This window comes from Lutra lutra, chromosome 9, assembly GCF_902655055.1.
Source record: "Lutra lutra chromosome 9, mLutLut1.2, whole genome shotgun sequence".
NCBI classification, from domain to species: domain Eukaryota; kingdom Metazoa; phylum Chordata; class Mammalia; order Carnivora; family Mustelidae; genus Lutra; species Lutra lutra.
This window is the reverse complement of record NC_062286.1, coordinates 55368818-55392506: the sequence shown is the minus strand read 5'-3', so window position 1 is coordinate 55392506 and position 23689 is coordinate 55368818. Positions and strand designations below refer to the sequence as shown.

The 23689-nt window shown below is 36.5% G+C and overlaps 1 protein-coding gene across 1 annotated transcript in view; it reads right to left on the bottom strand.

The window, feature by feature from the left end:
• Nucleotides 1-23689, bottom strand: part of DNAAF10 (dynein axonemal assembly factor 10) — a 101351-nt gene that overhangs the window by 59869 nt on the left and 17793 nt on the right. Inside the window, 1 exon segment of the mRNA XM_053447884.1 lies at nucleotides 11880-11919. Within this exon segment, the coding sequence (XP_053303859.1) occupies nucleotides 11880-11919 (40 nt within the window).

Sequence of the window (23689 nt, the reverse complement as noted above, 5' to 3'; positions counted from 1 at the left end):
AGAGGGGGAGTGGGAGAGAGAGAAGCAGGCTTCCTGCTGAGCAGGGAGCCCAATGCGGGGCTTGATCCCAGAATCCTGGGATCATGACCCTAGCTAAGGCAGATGCTTAATGATTGAGACACCCAGGAGCCCCTGCCTTTTCATGTCTTTTAAAGACCAAAAATGTGGGGTGCCTGGGTGGCTCAGTTGGTTGAGCATCTGACTCTTGATTTTGGCTCAGGTCATAATATTGGGGTCATGGGACCAGGCCCTGCATCGGGCTCAACACTTAGTGCAGAGTCTGCTTTGGGATTCTCTCTCCCCCAGCTTCTCCCACTGCCCCTCCCCCAATTCGTGCTCAATAGATAAATAAAATCTTAAACAGCAAAAATGTTCAATTTTGATGAAATCCATTTTTTTCTTTTATGATTCATGTTTTATGTATACCAAAAATCTTTGTCTATCCTGGTTGTGAAGATTTTCTCCTATGTTTTCTTCTAGAAGTTCCATAGTTTTGGCTTTTATGTTTGTATCTATGACCCATGTAATTTTTTGTATATGGTATGAGGGTAGAGGCAGATTTTCATTCCATATAGAAATATAGTTATATTTTATTGAAAAGTAGCCCTTATAATGGCATCCTTGGTGCATTTGTGAAAAATCTACTCTACAGGGGCACCTGGGTATCTCAGTCAGTTGAGCATCCAACTCTTGATTTTCTCAGGTCATGATCTCAGGGTTGTGAGATAAAGCCCTGTGTCAGGTTCCACACTCAGCAGAGAGTCACCTTGAGATTCTCTTTCCCTCTCTACCCCTCCCACTGGTGCACTCTTAAATGAAAAAATAAATAAATAAATCTTTTTTAAAAAAGCAAGTATACAAATCAATATGTTGTACACCTTACATTTACACAATGTTATATTGTTATACTGACATAATGTCAACTATATTCAATTATATTCATTTAAATAAAAATTAGAAACCAATTATATATATATTTACCAGTGAAGCTACATATGCATGTATATATATATATGTATGTATGTTATGTATTTATACGGATCTATACCCTCTACTGGGTTCCATTAATTTATCTTATGCCAATGCCAGACTTACGTTTTAATAATAAACGTTTCAATCAGGGAGCACTGTCCTCATACTTTATTGTTCTTTTTCAAAATTGTTCTAGCTTTTCTCAGACCTGTACATTTCCATATGGAATTAACAATTAGTTTGGTAATTTTTACAAAAAGCTTACTGAGAATTTGCTAAGGATTGGCTTGAATCTATAAATCAGTTGGAGTAGAACTGATGCCTTAACAGTATCAAGTCTTCCAATCTATGAATGTGGTTATCTCTCTTCGTTTATTGAGGTCTTTTTAAGTTTCTCTTAGTAATATTTTACAGTTACACATACAAATCTTACAAATATTAGGTTAAATTTTTATATGAATAACTCGTTTTTTTCTTTATAAATGGTGTTTCTGTCAATTTCATTTTAATTATTGTGATTATATAAACTTCCACAGATTTTTGCATACTGTCCTCGTATCTTACAATATTGCCAAATTATTTCTAGTAACTCAGAATTTGCTATATATACAATGATGTCATCTGAAAATAAAGACTATTTTTTACTCCTTCCTTCCTAATCTGAACGTAATTTATTTCTTTTTCTGGATCTAATGTACTGACCAGGACTTCTAGTACAGTTTTGACTACATTTGGTCAGAGTGAAAAACCATGCCTTTTTCCCAATCTTACGTGAGAAGGATTCAATCTTTCATCATTAAATATGATGTTAACTATAGGCTTTTTACAAATGATTTATCAGAACTAGGAAGTTCCTTTCTATTCCTAATTTGCTAAGAGATTTACCCCTGAACTCTGTCAAAGATTTTGCTACATCTACTGATAAAATCATGTTGTTGTTGTTTTTTTCCTCTTATTCTGGCCACATAGTGAATTAGATTGTTTATAATTTAAAAATGATACTCAGGATAAATTCCACTTGGTCGTGTTTTATTGTCCTTTTTACATATTGCTGGATTTGACTTACAAATATTTAAAGATTTTTACATTACATTCATGGTGAATGTTGGTCTATAGTTTTCTATAATGTCTTTGATATTGCTAATGGTGTAATGCTAGCTTCTATTTTCTGAAGGAATCTAGATTATGATTTTTTTTTCATTAAATGTTTGCTAGAATTTACCAGGAAAGCCATATGGCTAGGTTTCTTTGTGGAAAGATTTTTAAATAAGAATTTAGTTTCATTAACAGATACAATTCTATTAAGATTTTCTACTACTTTTGTGTCAGCTTTAAGGTTTCTGAAGAAATTTTTCCATTTATTCTAAGGTGTAGAACTTACTGGCACAAAATTCTTCATAATGTTCCCTTGTTATCTATTAACATCTGTAGGATCTGTAATTATTTCAGTTCTTTTGTTACTGATATTGGTAATTGCATTTTCTTTCTTCTACAGTATTCCTTCAAAATGTGAATACTGTATGTTCCACTAACTTCTTCCTTCCTTATATAAAAGGCATAACCAAAAATGATCCATCACACAGAACTCGTTCAGGCAAATGAATGTTGTCCAAAAATGTTAAAATAAGCTACACAGTTGGAGTAATCTTAAAATTCTTTCTTAAAATTGTTTTCAGAGCTAACTGAGCTTTAGAAGAAAATTTGTCATAGAAAAGCCATGTAATGTAAATTGTTCAAAGAAACCTTGGAGATGAAACACTCATGATGAGAAAACAGACCCAGAGAGTTAAATAAGTTGCTCAATTCTATAAAGCTTGATGACAAAGCTAAGTGACAGGATTTCTTGAAATACCTTCTGATCTAATTTCTCTTCCTATGTTAGCTCCATGAGAACAGTTAGTACAGAAGTTTAGGCTAAGAGATATCAGACACTGCTGTTCATCACCCTGCATTTTCGGGTTAAGTGTGGAGAAAAGGAAATAATAAGAATGTTCTCGCTCCAGACAGATAAAAATCAAACCATATAATTCTGAGATGTTCTCCAACTTATACATTACTGGTTTTCCTACTGAAGGTGTTTATATTGATGTTGTTTTTCTTCTTTTGGTTTATCTATATTGTGGTTCTAATCAAAATAAGCAATAAGCTACTAAAAAAAAGCATATGTTTATAAGATATATTTATATAAGATCATAAAAACACAAGTTTTCTCACTGTTATTAATAACCATGGCTTAAAAGTCACACCTTTTTTTTTAAACCTAAGTGCACACTGTGTAGGTCAGTAACGTATCTTATTCAAAAGATATAGCTCTTAAAGATTTCCATTGTTTTGTAAGTCAAATCCAACCCCCAATCCATTACACATCATATTCTCCAGGTTTTCCCCTTGTTCTTATCTGTTCCTATGTTCTGTTGCATTTAAACACTTACTTGTACTTTTCTTTAGTTTTGTACCACCCCCCATCCCAAACTCCCCCCCCCCCAAATGCAAGAATATGTATTTAAGAGTCTTCTATTACATTCAACACCAATTATTCAAGACTTATTTATGGCTGCTCCAGAGTTCAATCTCGTTTATCAGTTATGGGACACTACATACGCAGGGTTTTGGTTTTTTTGTTTGTTTGTTTTTTCTTATTGACTTGACTTTTATGTTAAGAAATTCTGGAAGGGAGGAAGGGAAGGAAGGCAGGTTCCAGCACACAATTTATATAATGGCTTTTCTTTATTCTTGAAGTCATTCTTCACAAACAATTCTAGCTTCTTGCTCTAATTTGTACCAACTGCTTTCCAGACCCACTAGCATAGCTGTTACTCTTTTCTCTAAAACATCTTTTCACTGGTGTCTTAGAGATTTGGTTTCTTGGATCTCATTTCATCTTCTTTAACTTCTACTTCATTTTTCCAGGTACATATTCAAGAACTTATAAAAAATAAATTTCCCAAGTCCTTAAATATCTGAAAATGTCTTTAATTTGATCTCATACCTGAAAAATCATTTAAACTGGTATCAAATTCTGGATTGAGGAATTCAGAACTTTGAATAAAATGTTCCACAGCTTTCTGCTAATAAATCCAATACCAAAAGATTTCTATTCTTTTTAAGTAATTTTTTTTCCCCTGTCTAGTTGTAGGGTTTTCTTTCTACTCTTGGAATTTTAAAATTACGAAAGAAGTTGAGACTAAATGTTGATTTTTTTTTTTTATTAAACTTCTTGGTTATCAGAATGCTCTTTCAATCAGAATATTTGATTTTACAGGTGAGGAAAATTTCTCTCTCTTACTGATGAGTTTTGCTTCTATTTTATCTATTACATGCCTTGAAATTCACTCTAGGCAGATACTATTTATTACTCATTGTATTTGTGCCCCAAATCTTTCCTTTCTTGTATATTTTTCCTTATCCTTTGCTCTAACATTCTGAAGGAGATCCAAGAATTCATCATACTTTTGCTAACTGGTGGCCAGGCTTTTTCACCAGCTAAAGTAACCAACTTCTGCATACCAGCTATAAAATTATTCAAATTCTGGCAGACTATCACATCACTACATGTCATGCACTTCACTGTTAAAACCTCGAATTTGTAAATGCTACCATACCAAAATTGGATAGTCTGGCCCCTCAGTTTTTCTTAAGACTACCTGCCTAAAAACTTAAAATATTTAGAACCTAGCAGACAATCCAGGATTTTTTTTAAGAAGTTATCTATAATGCAAAACAAGGAAACATCTCAAAACCCAGATGTTCAAGTCCTACACTATCCTTTAGAAAACTTTTCATCTTTCTCTCTATTATTCAGCTCTAAAGTTTTACTCAAAGCAGAATGTAAGTAATTCTCAGTGGACTAGGTAAAACAGAGTTCAGGATCACTAAATTACTAAACAAATGGTAAATCATGACTGCTAGATTAAAAAACATTAACTATGTGATACATTTATGAGTATTTTAATCAAAGAAACAAATGTAAAAGTCAGTTTCAAAGTTGATGGCGAAAAAGTTTTTAAATACTAAATAGTATTGTAGGAATAAAATGTGTTTGTTTGTTTTAAGGATTTTGTTTATCTGTGTGTGAGAGAGAGAGGGAGAGCAAACATGAGCAGGGGAAGCGGGAGATGGGGCAGAGGAGAAGCAGACTACCCGCTGAGCAGGGAGCAAGACACAGGGCTTGATTCCAGGACCCTGGGATCTTGAGCTGAGCCAAAGGCAGACGCCTACCCAACTAAGCCACCTAGGCACCCCCATAGGAATAAAATGTTTTAAAACATTCTGAGCTATGCACAAACTGAATTCTTATTGATATTAAAAAGGTTTCCTCCGGGGCGCCTGGGTGGCTCAGTGGGTTAAAGCCTCTGCCTTCAGCTCAGGTCATGGTCTCAGGGTCCTGGGATCGAGCCCCGCATCGGGCTCTCTGCTCAGCGAGGAGCCTGCTTCCTCCTCTCTGCCTGCCTCTCTGACTACTTGTGATCTCTATCAAATAAATAAATAAAATCTTAAAAAAAAAGGTTTCCTCCAAAGATTTCTGAGATGATGAATAAAGGTTTGAGAGTCAACCAGAAATCACTCTTTAGAACACACATTATTTAAAAATCGAATGAGGGGCACCTGGATGACTCAGTCAGTTAAGCACCCAACTCTTTATTTCAGCTCAGGTCATGAGAGCAAACCCTGCATCGGGCTCTGTGCTTAGCAGGCAGTCTGCTTGAGATTCTCTCTCTCTCTTTCCCCCTCTGCCCCTCCTCCCTCCCATGGGTACACTCTCTCTAAAATAAATAAAATCTTTAAAATAAATAAATACTCAATGAAATTAAGCGAGTCCATATAAGAAAGGGAAAAGAGGAATAAAAGAAAGACATCATAAATAAAAGAAATAAAAGAAGACATTAAATTCACCTTAGATTAACTTTTTCTCTGAAAAAGTTTTCATAACAAAAAACTACATTCTAAAGACTAGGACTATGTAAACTTCCCTGTGACCATCTGAGAGCAGAAATTAACAGCACAAGATAAAGTCTCTACACTTTCAAGTCACCTGTAAATACTCAAACCGTAAACAAAATTGCCTGAATATGAGACTGTTTACTCACAATGAGAGCAGTGCCCTAAAGGCTAATTAATCAGGTCTTCAAGGTTTCTACACATAGCTCTTTATGCAAAAGGACATGCCTTCAGAATCTGCCAAGCTCTTCTTAAGTCCCCTTCTAATGAAAAGAAAATTGAGAAATCTTTTTAGATAAAATATTTCTTGGGGTGCCTGGGTGGCTCAGTCGGTTGGGTGTTTGACTCTTGATTTCAAGTCATGATCTTGGGGTTGTAGGACAGAGCCCCACATCAGACTCTGCTCAGTGCAGAGTATGTTTGGGATTTTCTCTCCCTCTCGCATCCCCCCCCCCCCCGCCATGCATCTCTAAAATAAATAAAATCTTAAAAAAAAAAAAAAAAAAAAGTAGAGCGAGATTTGTCTTTCATCTACATTCAGTCTACAAAATAAGCCAGACCTAAGTTTACCAATCTTATCAGAAACATTCAGAATTACACTGGTTTTATCAGCAGTAAAAATTAGCTGAATCTGAGTTTCCACTCAAACTTGCAACTATTCCCCCATTTAGTCTTCTGCTTAAACTATCTGAAGTAGTTTATTTCACTCAGCCACTTTTCCAAGTTATCATGCCAACTTACAACTAAAGTCTCAACTTTGAGCAAATCACCCAACAGAGTGAGTATACATTTCCTAGTCCAGCCAGGTTAGGCAACAGACAACAAAGTCACAACGGCCTACAATAATTTAACTCATTAAGAAGTGAACAATGAGGGGTGCCTGGGTGGCTCAGTGGGTTAAGCCGCTGCCTTCGGCTCAGGTCATGATCTCAGGGTCCTGGGATCGAGTCCCACATCGGGCTCTCTGCTCAGCAAGAAGCCTGCTTCCCTCTCTCTCTCTCTGCCTGCCTCTCCATCTACTTGTGATCTCTCTCTGTCAAATAAATAAATAAAATCTTTAAAAAGAAAAAAAAAAAAAGAAGTGAACAATGAATTGAGAGACAAAAATAAGGAGGAGGAGGAGGCAGAGCAAGAGCAGGAAGAGAGGAGGAGAATACCTATCTATGTATTGGACAAGTCCAGTTGTTTTTTTGTTTGTTTGTTTTGGACAAGTCCAATTTTACCTAAAATCATTCTACATTCTACCTACAAAATCATGTAACACTGATCTTGTAAAACCTACTATAAGGAAGGTGATTAAAAACCTGACTCTGGAGCAGGATTACTTGAGATCAACTCATGGTTTTGTTACTTCACCTGCTGATGCGTGGCCTTAAGCCTATTACCAAAGGTCCCTCTACCTCCTGTATTCTCACCTATACAACAGGGAAAGTAAACCTCTCTCATGAGGCTACTGTAAGGATTAAAAAGGTTAATGTATGTAAATTGCTCAGAATAGTGCCTGGCACATGTTAAATGCCATAAAAATATTTGTTGTGCTTAGTTAATAAAATAAATGGAATGATTGGTAACTAGTGAGTTTTCCTAAGGGTACAGCCTTTAAAATTATCCAAGTAGTTGTCTATTAGTCCAGCTATGAGCTCTTACTAGCTTATTCAGTCAACAGGTATTTATTCAGCATCTGCTTTATGCCAGGCATTGCACTTATGTTTCTACTGTCAATGCCTCCATTCCTTTATGGGTGAAATGTGGTTAAGCAGCCTCTTAATATTATTAAAGCTTGTTGTGTTGCATGCCCTACTTAACTATAAATCAATTTTCTCTCCTTGATATTACTCTTAGTTAATCTACCTCTCCCTCCCTTTCTCCATTAAAAAAAAAAAACCTTTCAATAACAAAAAATTTGAGACACATACAATAGTTTAATGAATCCCATATAACAGCTTTAATTAACATATGAGAAATCTTATTTTATTTACACACCCATTTCAATTATCTTACAGCAAATCCCAGACATACCATTTCCTTGTCTTTGATTAGTATATACTCTAAAATATTCTTTTTAAAAAGATCACAATAACATTACTTGAAAAATGTTAATAAATAATTAACTCCTTGACATGAAATAATAATGTTCCAGTTTCCCCAAACATCACAAATGACACTTCACATTTTCTGAATCCACCAGATTTGGCAAAAAAGGCAATGTGTCAATAAAACAGAAGTGACCTTAATAGTAACAGTTTCATGACAATAGTAAGAGAATGAAACCCAGAATGTAGCAGGCCAAGAAATTAGCAGAAATAAGGAAATGGATATAACTGTATATGCTCTTAAAAAAAAAAAAGTATAAGAAAAAGTGAAAGGTATACACAGGATCAGAATCACAGCATAGTTGGTTGTATGTTTAAACTGAAGAGAGATGAAGAGGCTGAAGACACAGGAAAAAAACAGAAAAACAAAATAAGGTCCTAAAGATGAGACTAGAATAAGGACCCTGAATAAGGGAGCTGTAACACAAACTTGGACACTGCCAGAAGGAGTTAGTTAAGTATGAATGGGACTGGGAAAATTAGCAGGCAGGGGTGGAAGGTGGAGATGGGGGCATGTGAAGGCTAACACTTAAAGGTTTCCAGTTTTCTTCAGAATCAGGAGACAAAGCACTGATTAAAAGCAGAGTACGGGAAAGGATTATGTAGGGATTTGGACAGAATCTTGAAGACTTGGATGGAATGTAAGGAGATTGGGGGTAAAGAAATGGACCAGATAGGTAAAAAATTAGTCAGCATTCAAATCGTATACAGCTTTCAAATGATTTTTCAAGGATCACCCCTTCATAAAGCTTTTCTTCCTTTTCTCTCTCTCTCTCTCTCTCTTTTTTTTTTTTTTTTTTTTTAGAGAGAGAGGGAGAGAATCTTAAGGAGGCTCCACACCCAGAGTGGAGTGAGGCAAGGGGCTTGATCTCACTCTCAGGATCCTAAGATCATGACCTGAGTGGAAAAAGTCAGACGCTTCACTGACTAAGTCACCCAGGCTGCCCCTCCATTAACTTTTTCTTAATGACCTTAACCAAAAGTAATTTTCCCTCCTAAGAACTCTAGTTTTCATTTCTCATAGAGGTCTATTTGTACTGTAGTCATTTCTCCCAAGAGCCAGACTGTAAGCACTTTGTGGGTGTTTACTTCTCTGTGTATCACAGGGCCAAAAACAGTACTTTACAGGATGTAATTGAGATTCTTCTTACCTTTTTAAAAAGCAGAATTTAAATTCTAAAAAAACAAAACAGACAGTAACTACTTGAAGAGTTAAGAAGACCACTCAAGGCAGAGACAAGTATATAAGGCCTCATGAAGAACATAGAATTGAGGTGGGTCTTGGAGGGATGAGAGGCATGACATCATTTTACCTGAACAGGGAAGTATAAATAGTGAAGTGTCTCAAGGATGAGTTTTAACATTCTTATCTATAATGGTGGCTATTCACAGATAACAGTAAGCTCTTCCAATAATGAAGAGGTTTCTTAAATAAGAGAAGAGTTTACTGCAACATGTGGGTGGGGGGAAAGTAGTGGTTTTAATGAGGACAGGTTCACTTTGGGGAAATTCATCCAAATCATGTATAAAATTGGTAAAGGCATATTTATTCTAGTGAACCAAACAGGGAACAGAAAAAATCCAGATAAGATTCATGGCGGATTGAACAATCACTGACAAGTACAAAGCTTTAGTGACATGGCTCAACAGTTTCATAAAAGCATAAATGAAGTCCTAAGAAAGAAGACAGTTCTGATGATAAAACTCAAAGCTTTAACAGTGTATGAAATCTACTTTAAATACCCCATACATTTAAAAAAAACTTGGCCTTTGCCATCCTGGATGTGTGTCCCCTTAGGGACCTCTTTCTTTGGCAAAGAAACAAAAACTAACTTCTGAAGACCTCTTTCCTGTTGCAATCCCAACAGCCAATCCCAACTCTATTTGCATTCTGAAGCCCAGCTAATTACAGATCTCCAGACCTCCTTTTTGCCCACTAGCAACTAGAGAAATAATTATGTCATATGCTCAAAGTAAACACTAAATGGCAAGGCACAATTTTGAGCAGAATCCTTTCAATTCTGAAGAAACTATAAAACTGATCCAGTAACTTTGCTAGAGACCAAGAATTACAGATCTACATAACACCTGGGGAACCAGTATGTAACTATTCTAACACTGATCATATTTCAGAGGTAGGTTAGACACTGACAGAATTGACAGTTCTCCAAACCAGAAGACCACAACAGTCTTTAACAGTTCAGCAAACTTTCCCTTTAACAAGCTGGGTAGTAAATATTTTAGGCTTTGTGTACCCATTTTGGTCTCTGTTATAACTATCCAATTCTGCCACGTGTCACATGAAAACAGCCATAGGCAATATATAGGCAAATGGGCACAGCTGTATTCCAAGCAAACTTTATTAACAAAAACTCCCACTAGGCAGTAGTTTACCAACCCCCAATCTACCGTGTCACAATTAGGTTTGGTTTTAGTTAATTTTAGCAATATGCTGATGTAACAATTTATCCTCATGTTTAAAATAGAAACAAACACCTACATATGATCATAATTACACAATAAATTCATTTTAAAAAGACTGGGAGGAAACAGTAAAATAAAATTTAAACAAGAGCTAGGATGGCAGAATTACAGGTAACTGGGTCTAGAGTATGACCATTAAAAAAAAAAATTTAATTGCAGAAGTCACAAAATATATGATTAATGAATAATTTCAGATTATAACTGCTATAAAGAAAATAAACAGGGTACTATTCATGAAAGATAGAATCTAAGCCAAGTAGAGAGAGAGAAACATCTCTAAACAGGTGACATTTATGCTGACAGCTGAATGACAACAAAGTCAACTAGAGAGCTGATAGAACAGCATTCTACCCAGAGCTCATAAGCAAGCAAAGGTGTTGAAGAGAATGAAATTGACATGTGTTCTGGGAAAAGAAAGGAGACCAATGAAACAATAAAGAACAACTGGGAAAATGGTTTTAGTAAGACACAAAGGAAGGGACACTTCATTGCAAGTTAAGATGTCTCCAAACAAGAACCAGCTACATCAAACAGGGGCAGAAAGGACAAGGAAGATTCAGAATGGTTTAGGGATTCTGGGACCTCATGATGGCATCTAAATTTACCAAAGGTCTGTATTTCAATTCTGAAGATCTCTCCCTTACCCGATCATTGCCCTTCCATACAAGATTTTTATTTAATCTCCCCGATCCTCTGACTGATCCTTAAATCAAGAATTACTAAAACTGTCATTTTCCTTTTTTACATTCTCCAGTATGGTCAGAAATGACCAGACCACCCACACTTTTTATACTCCTCATTGCCCTGAGAAACATCTTTTGCAACAGCTACTTGGTCTATGGAAGTTTTGCCTTCAACAAACATTTTTTGTTACCAAAAGATAAATAAACTAGCTGTTTACTTGACACTTTGTTAATGTGAAAAACTTCTGCTGGGTTGTTCCACTGAGATTTGAGGGCTGATTTGTTAACTACAGCTCAGTGTAAATAATAAAAAGCGGCTCTATTAAAAAAAATTTCCCTACCCTAGTAACTTAAAAAGACTGTAAGTCGGGGCGCCTAGGTGGCTCAGTGGGTTAAAGCCTCTGCCTTCGGCTCAGGTCATGATCCCAGGGTCCTGGGATTGAGTCCCACATCGGGCTCTCTGCTCAACAGGGAGCCTGCTTCCTCCTTTCTCTCTCTCTCTGCCTGCCTCTCTGCCTGCTTGTGATCTCTGTCAAATAAATAAATAAAATCTTAAAAAAAAAAAGACTATAAGTCAAATTCATTACCCATTAAATAGTTAAGGTCTAACTTTGCTATAAAGATATATAGAGGGATATTCTATATATACATACATATATAGGGATGGGTAAATAAAAGAAATTCTTGATACCAAGAATATCTGACTTACAGTGTGAGCACATTTCCAAAGGATAACTGGCCTCATTTCCCTGGAGAAAAGAAATAAACAATAATTAGTCACAAAACTGGCACAAATTTCTTTAAAAGGTTAAATATTTTGAGTCACAAAACATAGGGAAATAAGCCAAAAACCAAAGTAGTTAGATCTATAAATTACAGTTTTTTGGTATGAAAAAATTATACAGTATGACAGAAAGAGCTCTTGAATCAAAGAGGCCTGAGCTGTGTGACTTACACAAACATTTGAATAAAATTTATTTTAAATATTTTTAATGCCCTAAATATGTTGTATACCCAACTGTAACACACTGGAGACTGTCAAGGCTCTAACTGAATTCAGTTGGGGACAGAGCTCAGAAAAAAGCTGCCACCTCTATTTAAATGAAGAGTTTTCTGAGACTGTAAAACTCTTTAAAAGAAAAAACCAAAAACATTTATAATAAGTGCACTGAAACAATTTTCTATATGCTTTGCAACTAAAATAAGAAAAATAGTCACTGGAAGGTGGGTCCAATGTAAGACAGCCAATTCAGGTTTTTTTCTTGAGAAGTCTTATTTCAGTGGATAAACTCCATATTGGTTTAATTTATCTGAATTCCTAATTTATAAAATATATAAAAGTAATCATCTGTTTTCTATACAGGATTCCATCTGAATCTATTTTAAGGAAAAAAGGAGTTCTAGGAAAACTACAGACCTGGCCCAAAGCCTACATTTAATAATTTCTAAGGAACTGAGCCCAGGGAGATAAAGTACCTGGTGGATGATCACACCATTTGATTAGGGATAAAACCAAGAGTAGTTCTAAATCTAAAACAGTAAAAACTTCGGTACAACAGACTAACATGAGATAAAAATCATGAAGATCTTTTTCTTTTTTTAAAGATTTTACTTATTTGTGACAGAGAGAGAGAGTGAGAGAGGGAACACAAGCACAGGGGAGCTGGAGAAGGAGAAGCAGGCTCCCCACTGAGGAGGGAGCCCAATACAGGGCTCAATTCCAGGATGCTGGGATTATGACCCAAACCAAAGGCAGATGCTTACAAACTGAGCCATCCAGACACCCCAAAATCATGAAGATCTTTTAAAAAGTCTACAGAATTTAGGGGCCCCCTGGGTGGCTCAACCAGTTAAGCATCCAACTCTTCAGTTCAGCTGGCTCTGGGCTCAACATAGAGTCTGCCTGTCCCTTTCCCTCTGCTGCTCCCCAGCTCCATCTCTGAAATAAGTAAATAAAGTCTTTAAAAAAAAAAAAGTCTACAGAATTCTAAATAATGTAAATTAAGCTCTTAAAGTTCAATGATAAAGTCAGAGTAGCATGCATCCTATATTCATTCCATTTACCTAATCTTGACCCCGTCTAGCAGTGTACAATAAGATTAACATAAGAATATACTCATAAGACATTAAGAAATTATTGAATACAGCCTGAAAAAAAATTTTAGTTTGGGTCCTTAGCTTTTACTCTTAAAAGTATCTTATACTACATAAATTTGACGTCTAAGAAAGGTTACCAGTAAATTAGCATCTTCAATTCTTATGTCACCAATGATTAGTCTTTCCCTTGAAAAGTATGGCAGATAATTGCAATTTTTCAGAACTGGTTAATTTTAGGTTCCTTTATCAAATATATATTAAAAATATAAGAAATAGCAAAAATTAATAAAACTTGATAGCAATGAGCAGAGACAGTGTTTCTGCTTATTCCGCCCCTTACTTAACATCCTTACCATGATTCCTACCTTTGACTGCCTCACATATTTCATGTCTGAATTTTTAAAACACAGTTGATTATTTGTTTTTTTTTTTTAAGGTTTTATCTATTTATTTGGCAGAGAGAGGGAGCAAGCACAAGCAGGGGGAGCAGCAGGCATAGGGAGAGGGAGAAGCAGGCTCCCTGATAACCAGAAAGCAGGGTCCATCCTAGGATAACAACCTGAGGCCAAAGGTAGATGCTTTACCAACAAAGCAACTAAGCCACCCAGGAGCCCCTGAAAATACACTAGAAAGAACAAAACAAAACAAAAAACTTCACTCTACTTTAAGAATAAGTATGTTTCTTGAGAGGCTCTCAAAAAAAAGAATATAGGGGCGCCTGGGTGGCTCAGTGGGTTAAGCCTCTGCCTTTGGCTCAGGTCATGATCTTGGGGTCCTGGGATCTAGCCCCGCATAGGGCTCTCTGCTCAGCGGGGAGCCTGCTTCCCACCCACCCTCCCCCCCCAGCCTGCCTCTCTGCCTACTTGTGATCTCTCTGTCAGAAAAATAAATAAAATCTTAAAAAAAAAAAAAAAAAAAAGAATACAATAATACTTTGGATTGTCATTCTGAAGTGGGTTGGGTTTTGTTTGGTTTGGGTTTCTTTAATGATAATGATTAATATTACAATTGTCTTAAAAGTGAGGGCTTGGGGCACTGGCTGGCTCAGTCAGTAGAACATACAACTTTATTTCAGGGTCATGAGTTCAAGCCCCACGCTGGGTGTAGAGATTACTTAAATAAATAAATAAATAAATACTTAAAAAAGAAAAAAAGAAGTGAGGGCAAAAAGGTCATATGGTAGTTTGGTAGTTTCAGGAACCAGGTCCTTGTTTCTTCAACCCACTGACTTTTATAATGTTATCAATTCTTTATAAATGATACCATCCATCCCCTATCTATGTCATCCCCAGCTAGCCAGCATCCACAAAACCCAAGGACCAGCCCAGCTGGAGCCCTTCAGTGCTTATCCACTAACACTGAATGCTTCATTTGCCTCCCAAACTTAGAACCCATATATCCAAAAGACTAATTCAACCTCAATCTGTCTAATCTTGGGCCCAGCAAAAATATCTTTCAAATATTAACCCAAAATGCTTTCCCCAGATAACCAAAAACTAAAAGAATTAAGCTCCAATACACATGCACTACAAGAAATGTCACAAGAAAATTCTTCAGGCAGAAGAAAAATGACACTAAATGAAAATCTGGATCTAGACCAAGAAATGAAGATCACCAGAAATGGTAAACATGTTATGTAAATATAAGACTTTTTTCTCATTTTCAAATGTCTTTAAAATATAACTGTTTAACACAAACATAATAAAAATGTATTCGGGGGTGTATAATGTATACTGCAGAAGTAAACCATATGAAAAGAGCAGCACAAATGTGAGATGGAAGAATGATGCATGTTGTCAAGATCATATATTATGAGGGAAACATTATAATATTACTTGAAAGTAGAGCATAATATTGAAGATATGTATTATAAACCCTAGAGCAACCACTTTCTAATAAAAAGATAAATAAAATGGTACCATAAAGAATACTCAATCCAAAGGGAGGCAGATAAATAGGAAAAAAGAAACAAAAATCAAAAGTGGAAAAAACAGAAAGTAAAATAGGACGGCAGATTTAAATCCAAAGTTTTGAGAATGATACAATGTTATTAGGTGTATCACTCTAACAACTACAATTAAAGAAGATTCAACTGTAGGAGTGTCTGGGTGTATCACCTCGTTAAGCATCCAACTCTTGATTTTGGCTGAGATCATGATCTCGGGTCCTGAGACTGAGCCCCAAGTCAGAATCCCTGCTCAGCGGAAAGTCTGCTTTTCTCTCTCACTCTCCCTTCATACCCTGGCTCACAAAACGCACACAGGCAGTCTCTCGCTCTCTAAAATTAATCTTAAGGGCACCTGGGTGACTCAGTCATTAAGCGTCTGCCTTCAGCTCAGATCATGAACCCAGGGTCCTGAGATGGAGGCCTGCATGGGCCTCCCTGCTAGGCGGGAAGCCTGCTTCTCCCTCCCCCATTCCCCGTGCTTTTGTTACCTCTCTTGCTGTCTCCCTATCAAATAAACAAATAAAATCTTTTTTATAAATAAATAAATAAAATCTTTTAAAAAAACGGAAGATGCAACTATATGCTATCTACAAGAAGCCTACTTTAAAAACAGGATAGAGCTAGATGAGCCCTTCACCTGTGGAATCTGATGCTATCTCTAGGTAGATGGTGTCAGAATTGAGTTGAATTATTGGATATCCAGCTGATGTGCAGATATTGTGTGTATATGTGAGGAACTCCCACCACCACACTATAATTAAGAGTCTACAAATACACACACAGGAACAGAGCTTCAAAATAAATGAAATCAAACACTTTTAAGAACTGAAGGGCAGTTGATCATTTTGGAGATTTTAATATTTCTCTCAAAGTAACTGATAGAAAACAAGTAGAACAACAACAAAAAATCAACAACCCACTATCAACTAACATGTCCTAAACCAGCAGAATATTCTTTTCCAGGGCACATGAAACAATCATAAAGACATTCTTCTGAGTCTAAAAAAGTCTCAATAGAAAGGTCTAAAATCATGCAGAATATATTCTCCCAGTAGGATGTAATTAAACTAGAAAGGTATTTGGGAATATTCAAATTTGGAAACAAAACACAATTCTAAATAATAACCCATGAGTCACAGAGGAAATGACAAAAGAAATCAGAAAATATTTTGCATAGAATGAAAACAGAACCTATGAGAATTTATGGAATACAGGTTAAGCAGTGTTTTGAGGAAAATGCTGTTACAAGAGAAGGTCCAAAACAAAATGATCTGTTCCTAAAGTAAAAAGCTAGAAAAAGAATTAAGTCAAATCAAGAGAAAACAAGAAAGAAAAAAAAAGAGAGAGAAATTAATAAAATAGAAGTGGACTAACAAGATCAATAAAGACAAAAACCCATCTTTGGGAAAAGATCAATAAGTAAGCCCCCAGGCAAATCAACACAAATCCCAAAGTCACTAAAAGAAAAGTAAAGGAATTTTCTAAATGTTCTGAAAACAAATTTTATAATTCAGATGAATGGACAAGTTTCTTGAAAGAAACTTCCCTCTCTCTCTCTCTGTCTCTCTCTCTCTGTCAAATAAATAAAATCTTTTTTTTTTAAAGATTTTATTTATTTATTTGACAGAGAGAGATCACAAGTAGACAGAGAGGCAGGCAGAGAGAGAGAGGGAAGCAGGCTCCCCGCTGAGCAGAGAGCCCGATGCGGGCCTCGATCCCAGGACCCTGAGATCATGACCTGAGCCGAAGGCAGCGGCTTAACCCACTGAGCCACCCAGGAGCCCCAAATAAATAAAATCTTAAAAAAAAAAAAAAATTACACAGAATTTGAGTTAAAAACTTTCCTAGAAAGAAAACTACAGACCCACATGGCTTCACTGGTCAATTTCATCATATATTCGAAGTAAAAAACATGCCAACCCTGCACAAGTTCTTTCAGAAAGCAGAAGGGGAAAGGAATAGTTCTCAACTCATTTCATGAGGCCAATATTACTCTCACCAAAATCAGACAGTAACATTACAAAAAAGAAAACTATACTCCCATACTTCTTCATGACAATGGATGCAAAAATCCTCAACAATATTTGAGCAAATCCAGAAAAAAAAATTTTTAAATAAAATTTCATATATGAGGAATATCCCAGCAATGTAAGGTTGGTTTAATATTCCAAATCAATGTGATTCACTACACTAAGAAAAAACACCATATGATCATCTCAATAAATACTATAAAAGCATCTGACAAATTTCAACACCTACTCATGATAAAAAAAGAACCACAATCCAGCAAGCAAAGGATCTTCCTCAATCTATAAAAGCTATCTACAAAAAGCCTACAGTTAACATCATACTTAATATGGTGAAAGACTAAATGCCTTCTCCCTCAGATAAGGAACATGGTACGATATCTGCACTAGTGCAATTAGGCAAGAGAGAAGAAATAAAAGGCATACAGACTGGAAAAAGGAAGTTAAACTGCCTTTATTTGCAGATAACATGATTGTGTCTGTACGTAAATACTAAATAAACTGCAAAAAGACTATCAGAACTAATAAATGAATGAAGCAAAGTCACCCAATACAAGGTGTATATAAAAATCAAATGCATTTCCATAAAGACCTAAGTAGCCAAACAATTTGAAAAAGAAGGAACAATGTTAAAGGAGTTACACTATCTGACTTAAAAGAATTATAAAGCTAGAGTTGTTAATAAAGTGATATCGGCAGAAGACTAAACATAAAGATCAATGCAACAGAATAAAATGTAAAACACACAGACAGGAGCACCTGGGTGGCTCAGGCGTTAAGCATCTGCCTTCGGCTCAGGTCATGATCCCAGGGTCCTGGGATGAGCCCTTCATTGGGCTCCCTGCTCTACAGGTAGCCTGCTTCTCCCTCTCCCATTCCCCCTGCTTGTGTTCCCTCTTTCGCTGTCTGTCAAATAAATAAATATAAAATCTTAAAAAAAAAAAAACAACAAAAAACACACACACAGACACAAAGTTAAGTGTTTTTGACAAAAAGGTGTCCAGGTCATTCAATGGGGGGAAAAAAAACCTTTTCAACAAATTTTGCTAAAACAAATGAGTATAGTATTTTAAAAAGGAAGAGAAAAAAACACTTGAGTAGATACTTTATAACAAAAGATATAGGCAGGGGTGGCTCAGTCAGTTAAGCGTCTGCCTTCAGCTCAGATCATGATCCCAGGGTCCTGGAATTGAGCCCCACGAAGGGAATCCCTGCTCAGCGGGGAGCCTGCTTCTTCCTCTCCTCCCCACTCATGCTCTCTGTCACTATTTCTGTCTTTCTCTCTCTAATAAAACCTTAAAAAAAAAAATACAGGGACGCCTGGGTGGCTCAGTTGGTTGGACGACTGCCTTCGGCTCAGGTCATGATCCTGGAGTCCCGGGATCGAGTCCCGCATCGGGCTCCCGGCTCCGCGGGGAGTCCGCTTCTCTCTCTGACCTTCTCCTCGCTCATGCTCTCTCTCACTGTCTCTCTCTCAAATAAATAAATAAAATCTTTAAAAAAAAAAATACAGACACAGCAAATAAGATGAAAAGATGTTTCACATCATTAGACATTAGTGAAATGCAAATTAAAGCTACAATTAGATACCACAATACTTGCAACTAGTGTGGTGTGTGTGTGTGTGTGTGTGTGTGTGTGTGTGTATACGCCTAAAATTTTAAAACTGGCATACCAAATGTTGCTGAAAATGTAGAACAAATGGTTATGTGCTAGGCAGAATTCTAAGATAGTCCTCTCTGAAATTCCCAACCCTAGGTAAACAAACATCTTTTCCCAGTTATTCAAATAATAATCTAGGTACTGGCCCAAAGGAATTTTGTACATGTTAATTTAGGTTCCACACCAGTTGACCTTAGGATAACATTATTAGGGTGGGCTTTTCTAATCTCAAGAGCTTTTTTTTTTTTTTTTTTTAAGATTTATTTATTTGACAGAGATCACAAGTAGGCAGAGAAGCAGGCTCCCTGCTGAGCAGAGAGCCCGATGTGGGACTCGATCCCAGGACCCTGGGATCATGACCTGAGCCAAAGGCAGAGGCTTAACCCACTGAGCCACCCAGGCGCCCCTCAAGAGCTTTTTTAAAAGCAAAGAGGGGAAGTAAGAGATTCAAACCATGAGAATTCAAGACCAGGGAGTGCACCACATGCCACTGAGTGCAGGCAGCTTCTAAAGGCTGAGTGTAGTCTCCAGCAGACAAGTGAACAAGGAAACAGAGATCTCAATCCTACAATAGCAAGAAACTGAATTCTGCCAACAACCTAAATGAGCCTGGAAACAGATTCTTCCCCAAAACCTCCAGACAAGAGCTCACTCTGGTCAACACCTGGATTTCAGCCTTCTGATTCCCTGAAAAGAGACCCCATTTGAACTTTGACTTACAGAACTATGAAATAATAACTAGGTGCTGTTTTAAGACACGTGTTTTAAGGTAATTTGTAACACAGCAACAGTAATTAACACCCAGACATACAGTATATGTGGCTAAAAGTAAAAATGTCAACATAACATATGTTGGTGAAGATATGGAACAAATGAAATTTTTATATATTGCTGATGGAAACCCCAAATGACACAGCCATTTTAGAAGTTTGACAGATTCTGAATAGTAAGTTTCATATAACGTTCAGAAATGAAAACATGTCCATGCAAAGATTTGTACACATGTCCACAGAAGCTCTGTTAACAGCAATAAGAAGCAATCTAAATGTCCATCAACTGTCAAATGGATAAACTGTGGCGTATCCAGATAATGGAGTACTACTCAGGAAAAGGAAAAGACAACTTACACACACAACAACATAAATGAATCTTGAGGCGCATGGGTGGCCCAGTCAGTCGTTAAGGGTCTGGCTTCAGCTCAGGTCTGATCCCAGGGTCCTGGGACTGAGCCCCCCGCATCAGGCCCTGCTCAGCAGGAAGCTTGCTTCTCCCTCTCCCACTCCCCCCTGCTTGTGTTCCCTCTGTCATTGTGTCTCTGTCAAATAAATAAATAAAATCTTTTTTAAAAAATAAATAAATGAGTGAATCTCAAAAGCAGTAAGTGAAAGAAACCAGGTACAAAAGGTTACATGCTGCATGATTCCATTTATAAATAGTACAGTTACCAAAAGATCAAGGGTTGCCAGGGGTTAAGAGGGTCAGAGAAAAGGGGTAGCAGGTAACATTTTAGGGTGACAGAAATGTTCTACACATCTTGATTGTTGTGGTGCTTACAAAACTATACATCTGTCAAGACATGTTAACTGTACACTTAAAATTGGCTAATTTTATTATAAGTAAGTTATACCTCAATAAAGCTGTTTTTTTTCTCCCCCATTTATTTGAGTGAGAGAAAGAGTGTGTGCATGATGATCAGGTGGAGGGAAAGAATCTCAAGCAGATTCCTCACTGAGTGTGGAGCCCCACACAGGGCTCGATCTTACGGCCCATGAGATCATGGCCTGAGCCTAAACCAAGAGCTGGACACTCAACTGAGTCACCCAGGCGCTCCTAAAGCTTGTTTTTAAAAATTCAGTAGGAGTCTCAAGTATAATGGAATTGCTTCGTAACTCATAGATTTAAATTCCTACTTCTTTTATTTGAAATACCTCATCACTTTCTTTAAAATAGTAAATTTCCTGTCATACTATTATTCACAATCAAAGTATATGGATTTTTGTTTTTATAACTTACACACTCATTTCAAGGTAGCAAATTATTTATTTTTCAGATTAATTTTACAATATCATGAGAAACCAGAAACTTATAGTAATCTCGATCCTTATAATTCTTTCATCCTTTACTTAGTCCTCTTCTCAGATCTCTAATTCCATGAAGGCAGTAATTGTTTTATCTTTTGATACTCTTTGCCAGATTTAACACTGTCCTTAACTTACGTAAGGAAGTATTTTAGAGGTGCATGTAAAAATCCAGAGAGCCTTAAGGAACTTGGTTTAAGTTGCATGTTAAGCATCAACGTATTACATAACATGGTTAGATTAAGGACATATTAAGAGATTCAATAAATTCTTTTTTAAAAATTCAGTTATTAAAGAACTTTCGATTTCTGCTTTCCTTAATGCTCACTTTTCACAGTGAGTATTAAACATCTGGCTCTCCGTACACTTTAAATAAGCAAGCGGTACTCTAATACATAAATAGTATTTATAGTTCCCAAGAAGAGCCTATAACCAAATAAGACAATGCTGTCACCTCTTAAAGTCTCCTAAAGATAAATGTCTACATAATCTGACAGTAGGCCCTTCGAAAATAGTCTAAACTTTACAGCATGCATCTATAAAATTTATTTTTATTCTCTCACATCTAGACATTTTAAGATAAAAGTAACTCTAAACAAAAGGAAATAAGAGAGATCCAAAAATACTTTCTTCCTTTCCAGAAAATTTTAGAAATTATATTTCTATTCCTCCTGATTTAATGTGTATCAAAATTGATAATCATAAAACAGTAAATTTTAAAAATACTAAAAATATGGACTTGAAAGTTAGAATACAAATGTTTTCATCTGCTGAAAGACAAAGTTTGCCCACTTCCCACAGTTAATGTAATTTTTATAAGGAAATCAATTTCTAGGGTAAAAATCACTGACCATCTTAATGCTCCAGGACAGATATTCCTTAATTTCAGAAGTATAATACAAGGTGTGAAACTGTGGATGGGTAAATTTGGGTGAAAGGAAATGGAAAGATCAAAGGACAGAAGCAAGAGATAAAAATCACTGGTTATCAGTAGACTTCAAGGACTCTTCCAAGTCTCTGCGTCAAGCTGAGTTCACGAGTACCCCTCCCTCTGGACACTGATTTCTCCATGCAGGAAATAAGAAAAGTTGACTAGATGATTTCAAGGGGTCCTTCCAGCTGTGTTTTGGGTTTGTGGTGGGTTGGGTTTTTTTTTTGTTTTTTTGTTTTGTTTTGTTTTTTGGACTACTAATGAAGATGCTACAAGGGGAGGGAGGGAGGGAGAACGGGAGAGAGAACACAGACAATGTCAAGAAATGCCTTCAAGCATCCTGTTGGTCCAGGAGACAAAAGTTTCCCAATAGAGTATGCTTACCTTTGCATTGTGTTCTTTTGTAGGCCAGTAAACAATCAGTATAAGAAAAGGAAAGAAAGGCAGGGGTACCTGGGTGGCTGAGTCGGTTAAGTCTCTGCCTTCAGCTCAGGTCATGATCCCAGGGTCTTGGGATAGAGCCCCACATTGGGCTCCCTGCTCAGAGGATAGTCTGCTTCTCCCTCTCCCTCTGCACCCCCCACTCCCACCCATGCTCGTCTCTCGGAGAGAGAAGAGCACTCTCAAATAAACAAAACCTTAAAAAAAAAAAAAAAAAGAAGAAAAAAAGGCAATGAATCTCAGAGGCAGAGTTGTTAGCAATACAAATCAAAAACGACCTTGGGGGGCGCCTGGGTGGCTCAGTGGGTTGAGCCGCTGCCTTCGGCTCGGGTCATGATCTCAGGGTCCTGGGATCGAGTCCCATATCGGGCTCTCTGCTCAGCAGGAAGCCTGCTTCCCTCTCTCTCTCTCTGCCTGCCTCTCCGTCTACTTGTGATCTCTCTCTGTCAAATAAATAAATAAATAAAAATCTTTAAAAAAAAAAAAAAAAAAAACGACCTTGGTTATGGCAACAAATCTGGTACCAGGGATCTTGTGGATACTTTATAAAAATTAGCTATGATGCTATCATATGGCAGAAATTGTTCATTAACACAGTATGCCATTGTTAAACAGTGACTAGTTTTCCAGCAGGAGTCAATAACATCTATACTTGTCAAATTATTTTAGGAGGAAAATAAAACCCTAAAATTTTCTAGACTGATAAATGTTGCCAAAATTATACTCCATAACTTCACCTAGCCAATGTTTGAGGGTACATAATATGTTAACTATTTTAAAGACCCTACTGCATAAAAATATAAAGACCCTACCACCATATGATGGGGCCTGAAATAGTGATATGTATTATTCAATCTCACAGTTTAAAATGTGTCCATTAAATAATATCTAACCTAACCAATCCTATTTGTCTTTTCCACCCAAAATTAACCATGATTTTTTGTATGTTTATCTTGTATCCTACAATCTTGCTGAACTCATTTATTAGTTGTATTTTTTTGTTGTAGATTTCCCAGAATTTTCTATATAGACAATCATGTCATCTGCAAATAGAGAGTTTTCTTCCTTTCCAATCTGTATGCCTTTACTTTTTTCTTGCCTTATTCCAGTGGGTAGAACTTTTATCACTATGTTGAAAGACTGGTGAGAGCAGGTTTACCTTGTTACTGATCCTATAGGAAAAGCATTCAGTCTTTGCCATTAAGTATAATGTTACCTATAGGTTTATATAGATATTCCTTATCCAACTGAGTTAGTTCCCCCATACATATTTATTTTTTTAAAGAAACTATGAATGGGTCCTGAATTCTATTAAATGCCATTTTCCATCAAATT